General features: G+C 40.6%; 1 protein-coding gene and 1 long non-coding RNA gene across 3 annotated transcripts in view; both read left to right on the top strand.

Annotated features, from left to right (window-relative positions):
• The first annotated feature begins 534 nt into the window (after window positions 1-534).
• Window positions 535-16,638, top strand: part of LOC106094109 (activator of 90 kDa heat shock protein ATPase homolog 1) — a 112,016-nt gene continuing 95,912 nt past the window's right edge. The window contains exons 1-2 of one of the 2 annotated variants that reach the window (XM_059369508.1): window positions 535-868; window positions 921-1,530. In XM_059369508.1, coding sequence (XP_059225491.1) covers window positions 721-868; window positions 921-1,530 — 758 coding nt within the window. In that variant the 5' untranslated portion in view covers window positions 535-720. The remainder of the gene's footprint in view (window positions 869-920; window positions 1,531-16,638) is intronic. The other variant, XM_059369506.1, reaches the window with a different exon arrangement.
• Window positions 10,790-13,115, top strand: LOC106094110 (uncharacterized). Its single transcript, XR_001222490.2, has 3 exons — window positions 10,790-12,325; window positions 12,390-12,544; window positions 12,610-13,115. It is a non-coding gene; the product is annotated as an uncharacterized LOC106094110 (long non-coding RNA).

Here is a 16,638-nt window from a genome sequence, read left to right as displayed (position 1 = left end):
ATTTTTTCTCGCGATGTGCACTATCTGTCAACAACTTTTGGTTTAATGTGTATTATAGTTTAGAACCATAACTCACACAACAACGAAAAATGGCGGAAATAGTACACAAAATCAGAGCTGCACTTATCACTGATTTTGACAGATAGTGCTCTCAATATTTTGTTGTTGAACAATTGCCACTACCTGTTAATGAATTTATCTTGGCCGCAACCGAAAATTTTGCTAGAGGTGCATATCCAGCTATAAGTGAAATTTTCAATGTGCTTTGTGTTACGAAGTGACATTGAAAGAATTGGAAATTTGTGCAGGAAGACTAGTACTATTATAGTATTTTGCAGGATGTAATGGATTTTTTGCAGAAAATAACGATTATTTTTGATAAATATGTATTTTATCACCAACAAACTATGGCAGATTGGCCTAACGATTGCAGGGTTCTTATCACCATGTGTTTGCAACCGAAAATTTCGCTTGAGGTGCGTAGTCTGCCTTAACAACAAATATATTTTTAGTAGTGACTATTCCCAACCCTGCGTAGTACTAAAAAATAGGCCCTCCGTGACAGTCGACATGAGTGGAGGTTATGAACATTCTGGACTGTTCAAGCAACATTCATTCTGATTTCATACGTTTACGAACTGTAAAAGTAGTATTAAATACATATTCTGTAAAACGTATTGTCAAGCGATTTACCAACTCACGTAAATATTATAATTTAAAATGGCGAAGTGGGGTGAAGGCGATCCGCGTTGGATTGTGGAGGAACGTCCCGATGCTACTAATGTTAATAATTGGCACTGGACAGAAAAGAATGCGACAACTTGGTCGAAAGAAAGATTTCACCAACTATTTAAGAATGTTAAGATTTGTATGTATTTTTGCAAAGAGTTATTCAATTTGTAAGTTTCGATTGATTTTAGGCGGTGAAAACGTCGATTGCACCATAGAATGTCTTGAGAAGTGTAGTGGCGAGGCTACCGCAAATAATCGCAAAGGGAAATTGATCTTCTTCTATGAATGGGTGTTAACCCTCAATTGGAACGGGAAACTTGATAGTAAATCTAATGTTTGCCACAAGGGAAAAATTTTGATACCAAATCTCTCCGAAGAAAACGAATTACATGATGTTGAAATTACTGTTACAATTGATGAGTCAAATGAGGAATCTGAGGCCTTAAAACAATATATGTACAATTATGGTCGCGAAAAAGTTAGGCAAATACTTTGTGTGTATATCAAGGAACTTAAGGAAGAATATTCCAAAAATTTAATATTGCCCAATAAAAATTCGACGAAAGACGAAAATATTGCCGCAGCTACTTCAAAAAATGACAACAACTACGTTTATTGTTCAAAGTCGCTTAATTCGGCTCCTAATTCCCTTGGATGCAAATTAGATGTTCGCACGCTTTCTATAGAAGAAGAATTTCAATGCAGCGCTAATGACCTGTACAATGTTTTAACAAAATCAGATATGGTTATGTCTTTTACAAGATCGCCAGCTAAAGTTGAAGCAGTACGAGGAGGAGAGTGAGTACCATAAATATTATTAACTTTGGACCTTGTAAACAAAATTTTCTTATTTAAAATGAGTAGTCTGTTATGTTCTCAGATTAATTGTGAAAAACTAGCAAATATCTTTAATTTTTTTGACATATTGCAGTCTATTTTTTTGTATCAGCACAACCTTGCTTCATATTACACTATGACTTAGGGTTTATATACTTTACTTTAATTGGCTATGACAGAACATTTGTTCCACTAGCCGAACGTAAAATAGCGTTTATTTTCTTTAATTCATTGGTTCGTGATCCGTTGTTGTTGTAGCCAAATTTTCATGTTGAGGTGGCGATCCTTATCATGCTGCTGTAGGTGAGCAAGCTCGTTCCGGTTCAAAGAATCGATCGCCGCGGGAACAGAGTGGCCATTGGTCAATTAAAAGCGCCAATAACTCGCCTTGTCATCGAGCATTATACGCACTCAGTATTTATGCAAGAGCCGGTGCCGCCCGACCTCTCTCACTCTGCACATGTTACCGCTGATTGTCCGTGACTGTCGTTGCATCTGCTCCGAATGGAGCATTCCACTATTCGCAACTTGTGGACGAGCCCTGTTGCTGGCAGCTCTTAACAACGATGATCATGTTAAGAATGTTAAAGTTTCAGATCGGACATCGGAGACGAATCTTGAGGTCTAGTGCGAGGTCGAGTTGACGTCTGTCAGCGGTTGAGTTAAATTGACGGAACTCTGGTTTTGTCATCTGGAAGTTCACGCTACACGGATGGATCAAAGCTGGGGTCTACATTAAGAACCCCGAATTGAGATCCGGGCGATCACGAAATGCGTGAAGTGGTGTTGTGCTAACGCGAGGACGTCGAATATGGACATCTTTACGGACAGTAAAATTACCGTAAGGGCAATAACAACCAGGGCGATAAAGTGACGAACAGTCTTGCAGTGTAAGAAAGAGATTAATGCCTTCTCTGCCAATAAACTTGGTTAACCCGAAGCCTTTCGGTCGACGCAGTCAGAGTTAAGGTCGTGGGCGATGAATGCGCATACAACCCTGTGGAACAGCGAAACGGTTTGTAGGACGACGAAAATCCGGTGATCCAGATCGTGACAATACGAGGCTATTACTGAAAGGTAGTATGAAGGAGGTCCGTATAGCTATTGGTATCATAACGGGACACATAGGACTACAAGCTCACTTATGTAAAATCGGTGCGGCAAGTGATAGCATGTGTTACGGCATGCGGGGAAGACGATGAGACGTTGGAGCATTTCCTTTGTCATTGCCGGGCTTTCGCGTCTAACAGATACGGCACTTAGGTGGGGACAAAATACCAGACATGATGAACCAACTTAGGGGCGTGGCATGGAAAACAAGGATTTTGTAAGTTGCACGAAGTTGGGCCAATTTGACGCACCACGTTTCCTCGATAGAACAATTTCGATACCTGACAAGGTCAAATACTTAGGAGTGATCTTGGACAGGAAACTGGATTAAAAGTGTCACATTCAAGAGAGTACGGAGAAGGCTCACATATGTTGGGCATTATGTAGACGGGCTATAGGCTCGAAATGGGGCATGAGTCCGAGGATAGTCCACTGGGTTCTACAGGAGCATGATTAGACTTATACTTACATACGCCTCAGTAGTTTGGTGGACTGCAATGGAGAAAAAGTGCAACGTAAGGATAATACAACAGCTTCAATCCCATGGCAGCCGGTTGTACGTACCGTATTGACTCGATGGAGTTCCTCATCAGCAAGGCTGACGTCTCAGTGTATAACGTACTGCTAGAACAGCAACAACAACAGCTTCAGAGAAAAGTGAAGTGGCCATCTAAGAGTGTAAGAAGGAGAAGGATTGGGTGCTGGGCCATACCGGAGCAAAGGGGAATGAAAGAGCAGACGATTTGGCAGTGAAGGCCAGAGGGCTGCCATCAATAAACTTGGTTAACCCGAAACCTTTCAGTTCGATGCAGTCTGAGTTAAGGACGTTGTCGACGAACGCATATAACACTGTGGAACAGCGAAACGCTCGGTAGGACAGCAAAAATCCTATGGATAGATTCGGATCATGAGAAGACGAGGCTATTACTGAAAGGAAGTAAGAAGGAGGTCAGTATCGCTTTCAATATCATAACGGAACATATAGGACTACGAGCTCAATTATGATAAATCGGTGTGGCAAGTGATAGAATATTTAGGGCTTGTGAGGAAGATGATGAGACTTAACGCATTTTCCTTATCACCGTCCGATTTCGCAGCTATTAAACACCGGTAGTTAAGAGGGGACATAATACCAGACATGAACCAACTTAGGGGCGTGGTATGGAAAAAAAATGTTACCCCTGTTCCTTAGTTGAATGTTCATGGACAAAATTTGCATTTGCATAGAAAAAAATTAAGAATTTTGTAAGTAGCACGGAATTCCCAACTTATATTTTTTGGAGGTTATTTTTTAATATTAAGAGCGCACAACGAGTCTATTACTGGATTATATACTCTCTTTTTTAACTAACCTAACTTTTGGTTAATTAGATGAATAATATCACAAATGAAAGCTGGGTTGCTATTGTAATCTGGGGCAGTTTACGTTATTTTACATACTCTTATATTCTTATAGAGCTCAACTTCGAACATAAACTGTTTATCGGCAAACAATATTCTAAACTAAGTTTCACCTCGATAGCTTCATGTTGTTGTTGTTGCAGAAGTTTATTGGATTTTATCTTTCGTCTGCTTGATTCTGTTGAGTGTCAAGATCCAGGAACTCTGCGACTAAGATGGGGTACGTCCACAGGGATCTGGGTCTGAGTCGAGTGGGTCTGGCCGGGCAGTTAAACAGGCGACGTGTATCGTGCGGTCCCTGGTTACAATCGGGACATACATCTTGCACGTCGGCATCAATCCTTGCTCTGTAGGAGTTGAGGCGACTGCATCTGCTGGAACGTAATTGATCCAGAACCACTCTGGTTTGCTGGAGGAGGTCGATTTCTTCAGGTGCAATGGGAGGCGCTCGTTCTCTAAGGACTACATTCACCCGGTAGCCAATTACCGCATCTGCTACCGTATCTGCATGAATGTTGTCTAGACCTGCTTGATATGCCGCTTGATCTAGAGGTTCTCTCTTGTAGCGCTGAACGTCACGCTCTAGATCGTGTAGATGTACCTTAAGGCTTCTGAGCGGTGGATATCTATCCACAAGATGATGATTTGGATGGTTTCTGCGATAACAGCCCAAAAGGTATTGCTTAGACAGCAAGTAGTTATGTCTTCGCACTGGTAGGATCTTTGTCTCCTGATGGAGGTAGTCCACATGAGAACTGAGGAGACAGCCCGTCGCAGTTCGGAGGGCGGCATTCTGACAGATCTGAATATCATTCCTCTGCGTGTCACAAAGTTGACGAGACCACACGGGCGCTGCATAACTTACCACAGACCGGCCAATTGCTTTGTACGTAGTCAACAAGGTTTCTTTGTCTGCACCACAGGTGCTTTTGACTTTATCGCAGATTGCTGTGGCATGTGGGGAGAATGTGTAAGATCTGTCAAATGTGACGCCAAGTATTTTGGGACACTTGAGGGTCGGAATCATTTCCCCATTGACCATCACAGTCAGCTCAGAATTCACCTCACGCGTATTTGTAGTGAACAATGTCGCTGAAGATTTGGTGGCGGATATCTTCAGATTTCTTGCAGCGAAATATGAGGCAAGTTCGTTGAGGTAGACGTTCAACCTATCGCAGATGTCATCAATGGGTGCGGGCCGGATTGAAGCCACGGCAAATGTGTGCGGTGATGGCATGCAAAGCTATTGTTGTGTTCGGCGAATGGAAATTATCCTGCGAGGCTCGGGAGGAGTAATGCCTCAAGCGTCTTTGCCACTGGTGAGAGAAGGGAGATCGGTCTGTACGACTCCCCCAAACTAGGGTCTTTTCCAGGCTTCAGTAGCGGGATCACTGCCTATTTCCCAGACATCGGGAACTATAAGAGTGTTCAAAGACAGGTTGAGGACAGTGGTAAGGTACTCAACTCAAGGTTAATCCAGATTCTTCAACATCAATGTAGAGATTCCGTGGGGGCCCAACGCGTTAGATGATTTGGCGCCACGGATGACATTCGTAACTTCGCCCACGGTATATTGTGATGGCTGTTCATCGGCTCGGAGACCACGAATACGGCGAATGGCTCTCCTCCTTCCCCTGTCTCTCTCCACAATAAATTGACGGTTCACGGTTATTTCGCCGTAGGTGACTGAGGTCCTGTCATCCCCTCTACCGGGGTTCGAGAGTGACTTAACAGTAGACCACAGTTTGCCTACACCGGTGTTCCAGCCACAAATTTCGTTCATGTTCGTTGACTACCCTGTTTATTTCCAGATTCAGCTCTCAGATTCTGGGGTTAATTGGATCCATGCCACGAATCCCATCACGCTCGTCTGCGAGTACCACTGCTTGCGCCGGGAAATTGGGTCGCACTTGAGGTATTCGACCGGCTGGTATAAAGCGAGCGGTAGCTGCGTTAATGATGTCTCGGAATTTTCTCTCGGCCACTAGCACATCAGCGGCGATTGGTTTATTCTCTGAAGCCAGTCCAATCGGCCTTCTTATGATTGATAAACGTCCGGCGCTCAGAGGTTATGAAGTCGGGTGGTCGGCGATGGTGAGAACTATGGGGAGGTGGTCTGACCCCAAAGACATGACGGCTTGACAGGAAACGCACTCAGGATATCAGGGGATGCAATGGAGATGTCTGGGGAGCTGCTGCACCTCCTCGTAATCCTAGAGGGGGCATCCTCATTCAACGTGCAAAACGTGGAGCTTTCAATCAGCTCTGCCACGCTGGTCGTTACCTAGGGGGGAATGCCATGACGTGTGATACGGATTAAAGTCCCCTAGAACCAGACGATTATGGCCAGATAGCAACAACTACAACTACCAACCGGCGGTATGTACACGTTGTATAGCTCTATCTCGACAGTACCGGACCTGACTGCTATCCCATGCATTCCATGTAGGGTTCACTAGCGCCATGCGCAGGCGAGATAGGTCTATATTGCACGGAATGGTTTATCACGAAGGCCAATCCCCCAACTCCATTTCTTGAGCGATCCTTACGTAGCACATTATAACCTTGAAAACTGTGCAAGCTGCAGGTGTTGGTCAGCTATGTCTCCTGGATCGCTGCGACCAATATCCTCTTCCGACTCATAAAGTCCACAATCTCATCGATCTTGCCACGAAGTCCGTTGCAGTTTAACTTCAAACCTGCACTGGCCAGGCAATATTGCGTTGCGTAAATTGCCGTACGGAAGAGGTCGGAGGGTTACATAGTCCGACGACGAGGACGCAGAAGGCGACGACGACGACGCTTGTGACCCACTGCTGGCTATGTTCGCACAGCACCTTGCGACATGTGACTATACTCCCGTAGTGAAGTGAGCAAGATCGGAAATGTACCCACTCCATGCACCGGTTACACCTCACCCACACCGACCGATGATGAAGGCGGTTCTGTGAAACCGAACAGAACCAGGGTCCGGGGTTTTTTTCACTCTCCGGGATGTGCCTTTGACGAAAAAAGACGAACACGTCCACTGAGGCGGCAGCCCTTGCCGATGATGATTCCATCGGGTCAATCCGGTGCGTACAACCGGAATGGGATTCGCAGAGTAACAAGTCATTGCATCAACAATGACTAATAGCGCGCCCAGCAATGATTTCGTCTTCGTTGATCGAACAGGAATAGTCGCAGAGTAACGAGTCATTGGATCAACAATCACCAATATATACTCATTTTCACGTCAACTTTTGATGAAAGGACCCATGTGAATCACTTCAAACGGCACCCGAGTGATATCTATCCCATAAAGCCGGCATTCCTTTTTCCTCGGGTCTCGGCTTAAACAACATTCGATACGCGATTTCATGTAGCCTTTCACATAGTCTGAACTAGAAATGATGCTCTATCTTCTTAATGGTACCATTTACTCCTGGATGTCCAATGTTCACCATGGCATTGTCGAACAATTCTCCATCGCAAAGCATATGGAATGACCAACAGATCAATCTCCTCGCTGGTTTGTCTTCTTTTGGTACGTACAACCGGCTGCCATGGGATTGAGTTATATGTCTATCTGCATCAACTTCGCTGCAACATCTTCTGGGTTTGATTCTTCTTCCACGGGATCTCTACTCAAACGTGGAATCATCGGTGTCATAGTTTTCATACTCGAAATAGCAGAGCAGTGGAAACAGTAAAATGTTTTCCAAGTAGATACATTCTGAATCACAAGCTTTCACTAGCGCAAGAACCTACAATTCATATGCATAGTATTTCGTCTCCGAATCGCTACACATTAGACTAAAATAGGCAATTGCAATGAGAATTGCAGCAACTCCTATGCTACTATCATCTGTGTGCAGTTCTTGGTCTTTGATTTGATTTATTTAATTCTGCTTTCGCACACAACAAGTTTACAATAATCTTATAATTATAGTATGCGAGGTTACAATGGTAAGCAATATAGTTGTTCACAATAAGCAGGTTTGATATGTACATTGGTGTGTATATAAGATAATATAGTATAACAATATTTGTATATCAGAGTTATGAAAATGGGAAACAAAATATAAATTGTATTTAAACTTATGTATGGCTTTGAAAATATTTTGTTAAGCTGTTTGTTTTGCCTAAGGATTGTATTATTGAGGGCAGAGAGTTCCACAAACGGATTGCATTTGCAAAATATTGTCATTCTTATAATAATAGGCGATATCGAGGCTGGACTATTAATATTTTTCGGTTAGTTCATCCAAACTGAAGCTTTTGGGAGAGATATTCTGGAATTCTTTTGTTTAATATTTTATGAATTAGTATATAATTTTTTATATTGAGAAAATCTTTAAACTTCATGACAAAAATGGTTTTCGAGAAGGGTGCAGACTTTCATACCGTTTCAGTCCAAGGACATATCTGACTATGGCATTGCAGGTTGTCTCCAGTCTTCTTGCACTCCTAGAATCGCAACTACTAAAAATTTCACTTTCATAGAACAGTAAGTAAGTACGATTTGGCCATGAGAAGACGGATATGCTTTGGTATGAATGTCTGTGTTTGATAGAGTGTTCTCAGAATACTTCAGCATTTCCACGCTCCAATGATATGAACAGTCCATGTGAGATATTTGTTTGTAATAAAGCCACGATTTATTGACTTCTACGAACTGTATGTGCTGGCTACCAATTTTGTTTTGTATGCGGTTGAAAATTAGTAAGCATTTAGATTTTTGTGGATTTATATAGAGGTAATTTTCCAAAACTTAAGACTTAAATCAGACTGCACTCAATGATATGTGAGAAGTTTGCCCCTGTTCCTTAGTGGAATGTTCATGGGCAAATTGCAATTTTCCAAAGCCCATATATGAACACCTTCTAAATCCTCATTTATCTTAGAGAAGCCTTGTTTATCTTAAAGAAACCTTGTGGTAGGGATTGAAATAATTTGGAAGAGGTGGGTAAGATATTGTAGAATCTAAGCCAGTAAACAATTGTATTTGATTTAATTGCCAAGCAGCTTTTATAGACATCATCTAGTTGAACGCAAGAAAATTCAAAATCGGTAAACTCGGGAAAGTTTGGAGCGGCAGATGTGACTATGGGGTACATGGGAAAGATGCGTTCACCTCATCAGGGGACGCGTTTATTTTAATCCGGGGTGTTACTCCAACACCAATTTCTCAGATTGTCTTCCATTTGCTATTTGAATCAGTTGCCTTCCGAAACTTATCAGCAAAATAATAAGCTTACCCTGAACTGGTTTACTAGTTATCCTTCATGAAGAAGCATTTCGATATCCGAAGAGTAAATGCCTCTCGCCGGATTATTGTCAAAAAGTCTTCCAAAGTCTTTCTTCAAAAATATCGTACGAAACTATTACCTTGTCAGCATAGCTAACAACTTTACTCCTCGTTTGCTTGATTAGCTTTATTATCAGCTTCTGGAACGTACAGCGTGCATTCTTAAGCCCGAAAGGCATTCGCTTAAAATCAAAATGACCACTGTGAGTGATGAACGCAGTGTACCTCTTCGACCGTTCATTTACCGTTCAACCTGGTACGGACGGATGGGAAATGTTATCGATATCTCCAACGATATTTGCCTCCCGCGAAACCATGGAGTGATTTACAACACGGCACAAATTCATAATTAATTTTCTCGGCTACGGATTGCTTAACAAGGGAAACCGCACCTCCCGAATCGATATTTGCAATGAACTTCAAATATTTTAATTTCACGTCGTTGGTTATAATTTTCGTGTTTACAATCACGTTATCAGATTATTTAGTCCTCTTGGGGACAATTTTGCGATATTATAACATAACGGACCACTGCGATAATTTTTGGATTTATTGTCACGTGTGTCCTCTTTGGTTTTACGTTTCTTCTTTCTTCTGCACAACCTGTTGCACTTGTGCATTTTGAGTGTATGTACTATTTTTTGACAATGACATTTTCTCCAGTAGCGATGTCAATAATATATATATATATATATATTCAAGAAGAGTGGTACTAATCCTACAAAAAACAACAAAACATATTGGGTATCAAACAAACATGATTAGAAAATATTAGAAAAATTTTTCTGCGGTGGTTATCCCCTCCTTGTGAGGTACTTTTCATGTTAAAACTTTTCCACAAAGAGGTGTCACACTGCGGCACGCCGTTCGGCCTCGGCTATAAAAAGGAGGCCCCTTATCATTGAGCTTAAACTTGAATCGAACAGCACTTATTGATATGTGAGAGGTTTGCCCCTGTTCCTTAGTGGAATGTTAATGGGCAAATTTTGTATTTTTGCCTGTGTGGCTGTACAATGTGTACAACCGAAAGGTATTGACAATTTGTGTATGTCAACAATGTGGAGTATATTTAAAGTCAAGGTACACCCATGAGACATAGAAGTTTAGATTACAAATATATGTAAGTAAATTTTTAATCTGTATATTGCAGAAGGCACAGCAGAGCTTGCTTGGGTGGGCTAGTATATTTAATAATTGCCTTAGAAGTACTTAACGATTGTTTTACCTTTGTTTTGAACTGATTTTGGTAATAAAATTCAATGATTTGCAAGCGTTGCTCGTTAGTAAGTCTATTCATGATGAAATGTCAAAGCATACTGAGCATCTTTCTCTTTGACACCATGTCTGAAATCCCACGTGATCTGTCAAATACTAATGCATGAAAATCCTAACCTCAAAAAAATCACCCTTTATATTGTAGTTGTAGTGGTTTTCTATCGACATCGTCACCGTTTTAAATGCTGTAAACTTTTTTGACGTTTCGTTTATTCATCAATTTCTTGGTTTGTTTAAGGGGCGTGTACTTAAGCGGGTAATTTTTTGTGTTGTTTGTGCAAAAAGGGTGATAACATAATATAATTTTAAAAAAGAACTTTTAAAATTAGCTAAATCTATTACAAAAGGCTCGTAAAAAATCAAAATGTGGTCTATAAAAATAGATGTGTGGAAGTCAACAATGAAATACGAGTGCAACAGCGAAAACTATACTGTGGAAAATGTTTTGTGGAAGATGTTGTCGAAAGTGGTGCTGTTTGGTAGAAACGTCTCCTCCAAAAATATGTTTGGAGAATTTGTTTTTTATATTGAAGGAAGAAGGCCTAGACTGTCCACTTACTAGAAAAACATTTTTGGACAGAACAACACAACTTTTAATTAAAAACGTCTCGCCTGGAAGTTATTGATGGAATTCCACTGCTCAAGAGCTCGTGTATCCAGTTGTGGCCCATTCTTTGCAGAGTTGTAAACGTGCAAGAGAAAATAAAACCGTTTGTCGTTGGAATATATTTGGGGACAAAAAAGATTTGAAAGATTTCATTGAAGACAATTATGTTGAGAAATCAGCTTGTGTTAAATGAAAAAAAAAAATATATATACAATTTAGGTTACGTTGCTTATCGTGTGATGCACCAGCAAAAGCTTTTGTCTGTGACGTTCCTGTGCATACATCAGTAAATAGTTGTACAAAGTGTACCGAAATTGAAAAAAAAACAATTAAAGAAATACAAAAACCACCACACACAAATGTTTAAAATCAAGAAAAGTGCCTTTGAAGAAATAGGATTTGGCATTATATGACAAACTCCATTAGATAGCATGCCCTATCGACCTTGGAGTCACGAGAAAAATGCTAATCAGGATAGTCCATAATAAAACAGAGAAGAACACATCAAACAAAATATTTCTAAGATATCTTCTGAACTGAAGCCAAACCAAAAATGTATTCCAAAGGAGTTTCCGAGAAAACACAGGCCTTAGAAGATTTACAGCACTGGAAAGCTGATTTTCACCAGTTTCTTGGTTATACATGCATAGTTGCTCTTTCAATGTCCGCACTCTGCTTTATTTGGCTTCTTGTGCAGAAGCATATGGTCCTCGGATTTCTTTTCTGCATACTGCATTGAAAACAAATTGCAGATTTTAAAAAGACATTTTCGAAAACCATCGCCGATTCTTCAACAAATCGTTTAAAAGGAACGCCCAGTTCGTGCAAAGTAAAACGAAAGGGCATAAATAAGAAAGGGGTGTAATTGTTGGAGCTTTTGTAAACTATTGGTATATTTCCTGCAAGGGACCGAATAATATTTGTTGCGTGAAATCATGCATTCCACTACAAATTGAAAATGTAATAAAAAAGAAGACGCTGTTTACATTGAAGGACGTCGATAGCTGATTCTAGAGAGTTTTTACAAAGAATGAATTCTTGTGAGCTTGGATTTTTTTGAAACTAATCTTGCTGTAAGAGAAAAAGAATTTTTTTTATCAGCGACGTTCAGTTCAAATTTGTTTGTTTACCATTTAGTTCGGAATTTGTAATAATACCTATTTTACACTCCAGCCTTCCTGAAAACTACTAACTCAATTATAATTATGTCGACATCTTAAAAAATTTTAAACATATCGACAAACCAGGTCCATCTAGTCTTGCAAAAAAAATTAAGTATTTTCATACCCAAGGTAATGGTCAATATTTCAATACAAAATAATTGTATACTAATAAAGAATCCTTCTTTATATTTTAGCTAATCCGAGTTGTTCTAATTGCCAAGACGTTGCAAAAAATGGATACGGTTCTAGAGATTTTGGCTGAGCACAAAGTTTTGTTTGATCGTCTCGTTTCCCAAAATGTATTTTTTTATGAGATAATGTAAATTTTTTTCCAATTAATTCAGAGAAAAAACTGAAAGAACTTGATAGTATTCTTGGAACAAAAGCGGAGAATTTTTAAGTAAATATTAAATGGTTATTATGAAAGATCCGACGAATGAAAAATCAACATTTAATGAATCGCCAGACAAAACGTTAAGAAAAGCCTTTCAACATCAAAAGAAACTATTTTTAAGCAGAATAGCCGAAATATAATGGCAAAGGACGAAAAGAAAATGTGCCAGAACAAAAATTTTTTAACATTCAAAATTAACCTGATTATTAATTCATATTCATTTATCACAATTTTTAAATTGTTTATATGTTGCCTATAGAAACGAAAAGACTAATCTATTGTTTAAAAAGTATTATCTTAGAACAATTTTACCCCTATAATTATAACAAATACTTTAATCAGTTTTCAAAATACTTTTTAATATTAAATATTATTATATATTGTGATTTTTTGCTCATTTTGTCAATAAAATGTATTTGTATTTCTTAAAATAAATCAATTGCCACCTAAAAGTAGTGCAGTGTCAGTAGTGTCATTGTCTACTTGTAATTTTTCAATGACAAGCCTATGTTAAATGTCAATAGTCGTTTAAGTGGGTTGGGTATTCATAATCTGTAGTGGGTTGGGGTACACTTTGTCAGTAGTGGTATCAAATGTCATCAAAGAATTACTACTGCAAAGGAAGTAATTCTGTCTACTAGTAGTTTTTCAATGACAAGCCTATGTTAAATGTTAATAGTCGTTGATATTGGTTGTGGTACACTTTGGCGGTAGTGATGTAGACAATGTCACTAGAAAAACTCTAAAATTTTTATATGGACGATCGCTGCAGGGATACCTTCAATTATCTCACGCTTTACCGTGATTAGTAAAATCATTGTCTCCAAATAATGCTGGTGTTCGATCAAAACATCGTAGTTGTGTGTAAGGGTCGAATTGATTCTATTCCTCTTCGCATTTTCGAATTTTACGTCATTGACATATGTATAGGCGATGTTGCAAATTTTTGTTGTTGCTGTGCATTGGCACACAAATTGTATTTGTCTACGTAACTAGAGAATACGCAAGCACCTCGGTGTCAAAACTAGCAGAGACATGCTCTTCGTGTTTGCTTTGCTGCTCCGTCGTTTTGTCCGCACGCTTATTCTTGGAATTTTCTGTTTCCTCCCTCCGAAACGGCAGTTAACTTTACAGAGTAAACCAGCTATGTCCAGCCCCTTACGGTAGTGTTGATGGCAAGTCACACGTATTCTTATTCTCTTTGTATAAGTCGTCGTTGGCAAAGCAACGAATGAACATGCGCTGTGATATACGTATCGTTTTTCAGTTTTTATTTTAAAAATAATTATTTTTATCGATTAAACTTTTGAAAGACATAAAAAAGTATTTAAGTTTTCTTCACCACCATTCGGTGTTGTGATAACAAATTTCCAGAGTGGTCTGGTGGACAAATAAATAGATTAGGTTAGGTTAGGTTGAAAAGATTGTGCAGATATTAATCCGCCCCACTCCACTGGACATACACCTAAGCCAGTAATCGGCTTATTGTGCGCTCTAAAAACTATAAAGTAACCTCTACATAGTGCCCAACATCTGGGAGCCTTTTCAGTACGCTCCTGAATGTGACACTTCCAATTCAGTTTCCTGTCCAAGATCATACCTAAGTATTTGACCTTGTCAGATATCGAAATCGTCTTATTGAGGAAACGTGGTGCGTTAAATTCGCCCACCTTCGTCTTCCTCGTGAACAGGCATATTTCAGTCTTCTTTGGGTTAACATGGAGAACTCTGGGTCTAGCCCAGTCATAGCCCTGCATAGCTCGTTCGGATCCTTACCTCTGAGAAGCATTATAATATCGTCGGCGTAGCAGACGAGTTCAAATCCCTCCTCAGTCAGTATCCGTAATAGGTCATTGATGGTGGTCACCCATAGGAGTGGCGATAAAATGCCCCCCTGTGGCGTGCCCTGAGCCACTTTCTCCCTTATATTTATGCCATTGGACACACAATTTATCCACCTGTTCCTTAGGATATGGTTTATCCAGTCTTTATGGACTAGGTCCATCCGGTACTGGTCTAAAGATTGGACAGTGTGTTGCTCCGCACATTGTTAAAACTCCCCTCGATGTCAATGCATACCGCCCGTGTGTATGTTTTGGCATCGAACGATTCTTTTATTTTATGCACAACTTCGTGCAGGGCAGTCTCCACCGACCTTCCCTTGACATGCTGCTTGTATTTGGGCAGTTCGCTGCATGTCATACTTTTTATCTTGGTGTACACAATACGTTCCATGGTTTTGAGTAGAAAGGATGTAAGGATTATGGGTATGTAGGCCTTTGTTGTCGCATAACTTGCCTTGCCGGGCTTGGGTATAAACACCACCCTTGCCTCCTGCCAGGCTTTCGGAGTATATGCCAGTCCTAGGCACGCTGTGAAAATTTTGGCCAGACGAGGCGCCAGATAGTCTGCCTCTTTCTGTAGTAACGCCGGAAATATCCCATCAGGTCCGGGTGACTTAAATGGTTTGAAGCTCTTAAGGATTTCTTCACCATAAATTCCGTTATTATAAACCTTCAATCAACGTCATTATTCCAAGATTCCGGTGTCTCCGTGAGTCCCGTCGTGTCCCGTTGTGTCTTGTCAAAAATGCGTTTTCATCAAAAGCCACAACATGGCCTTCCTTTATCTCTGCTCTCACTCCCTTATCGTCTACTAAAGTTTCAGTTTGGACATGGCTTTTTGAGAGAAACTTTTTTATCTTGGCGGCGTCATTAACGTTATCGACCTGTTCGCAGAAAAGCTTCCAGGAGGCACGTTTTCCCGCTCTGGTAATCTTATTGTATTCCTTGAGCCGTATGTAATATACATTCCAATAAACTTCCGTCTTTTTACGACGTGCTCTGTTAAAAAGCCTGCGGACCACTTTCCCAATAATGCGAATCTCCCCGGTCATCCAGGGTTTTTCTTGGGCTGATTTCCCTTCCCGAGGAGGACAACTATCTTTGAAGGCTCCCACCAGTGTAGTCGTAATCCTGTTGACATTCTCGTCAATCTTTTCTATGCTTGGACAATCTAAATTATCTTGCCCAAGTCTTCTTCTGAGTAGCCTTTCGAATTTTATCCAGTTGGTCTTCAACTTATTCCGGAAGCTTATCGGATTCGGCGCTGGCCGTGCTATTCTAAATCTAATGTAGCGATGGTCAGAGAAAGAGTGTTCCATGGAGACCCTCCAATCCTGAACCTTATCGATCAGATTTTCGGAACATATCGCCACATCTAATACCTCCTTCCTAATCCTATTAACAAAGGTAGCGGTGTTACCAATATTAAGTGTTATTAGGTCGTTAGTATTCAAGAACTCTGCCAGGGCTTGGCCCCGCTTATTAGTGTTCGTGCTACCCCACGAAATGTGGTGAGAGTTCGCATCGCACCCTATAAGCACCTCGTTTCCTGTTTGTTTTGCTTCCCTCACCTGCCGTTGCAGCTCCGACGTTGGTGGCAATGTCGGAGAGTCGAAAGGCAGATAAAGTGATGCCAGTTATGCTCCACCGTTTCCCTGTCTCACCACTGTTGCATCCGACATTCACAACTCTGGGAAAATATATAATTCAAATTTCTATGACAAATAACGCAGGTCCTCGGCCGAGTACCAGTGATAGCATAGAATAATTGGTAGTTGATATGGTTTAGTCCAGAGACTTTGTTCCGGGTCGTCCATGGCTCCTGAATTAAGGCAATATGAATCTTGCCCTTGCTGATTTCCGACGTTCTTTCGACTGCATTGACTTTCCTGTCATTGCACTGTCTGATGTGACCGTTTTATTTTCATTGCCTAGTCTAGTCTTCCGACTTTTTACAAAGTCGGTAATGGTTCCATCATCGGCTC

The sequence above is a fragment of the Stomoxys calcitrans genome, chromosome 5 (genome assembly GCF_963082655.1).
Source record: "Stomoxys calcitrans chromosome 5, idStoCalc2.1, whole genome shotgun sequence".
Lineage (NCBI taxonomy): Eukaryota > Metazoa > Arthropoda > Insecta > Diptera > Muscidae > Stomoxys > Stomoxys calcitrans.
Note: the sequence above shows the minus strand (reverse complement) of the source record. Positions and strands in the feature narration are given on the sequence as shown.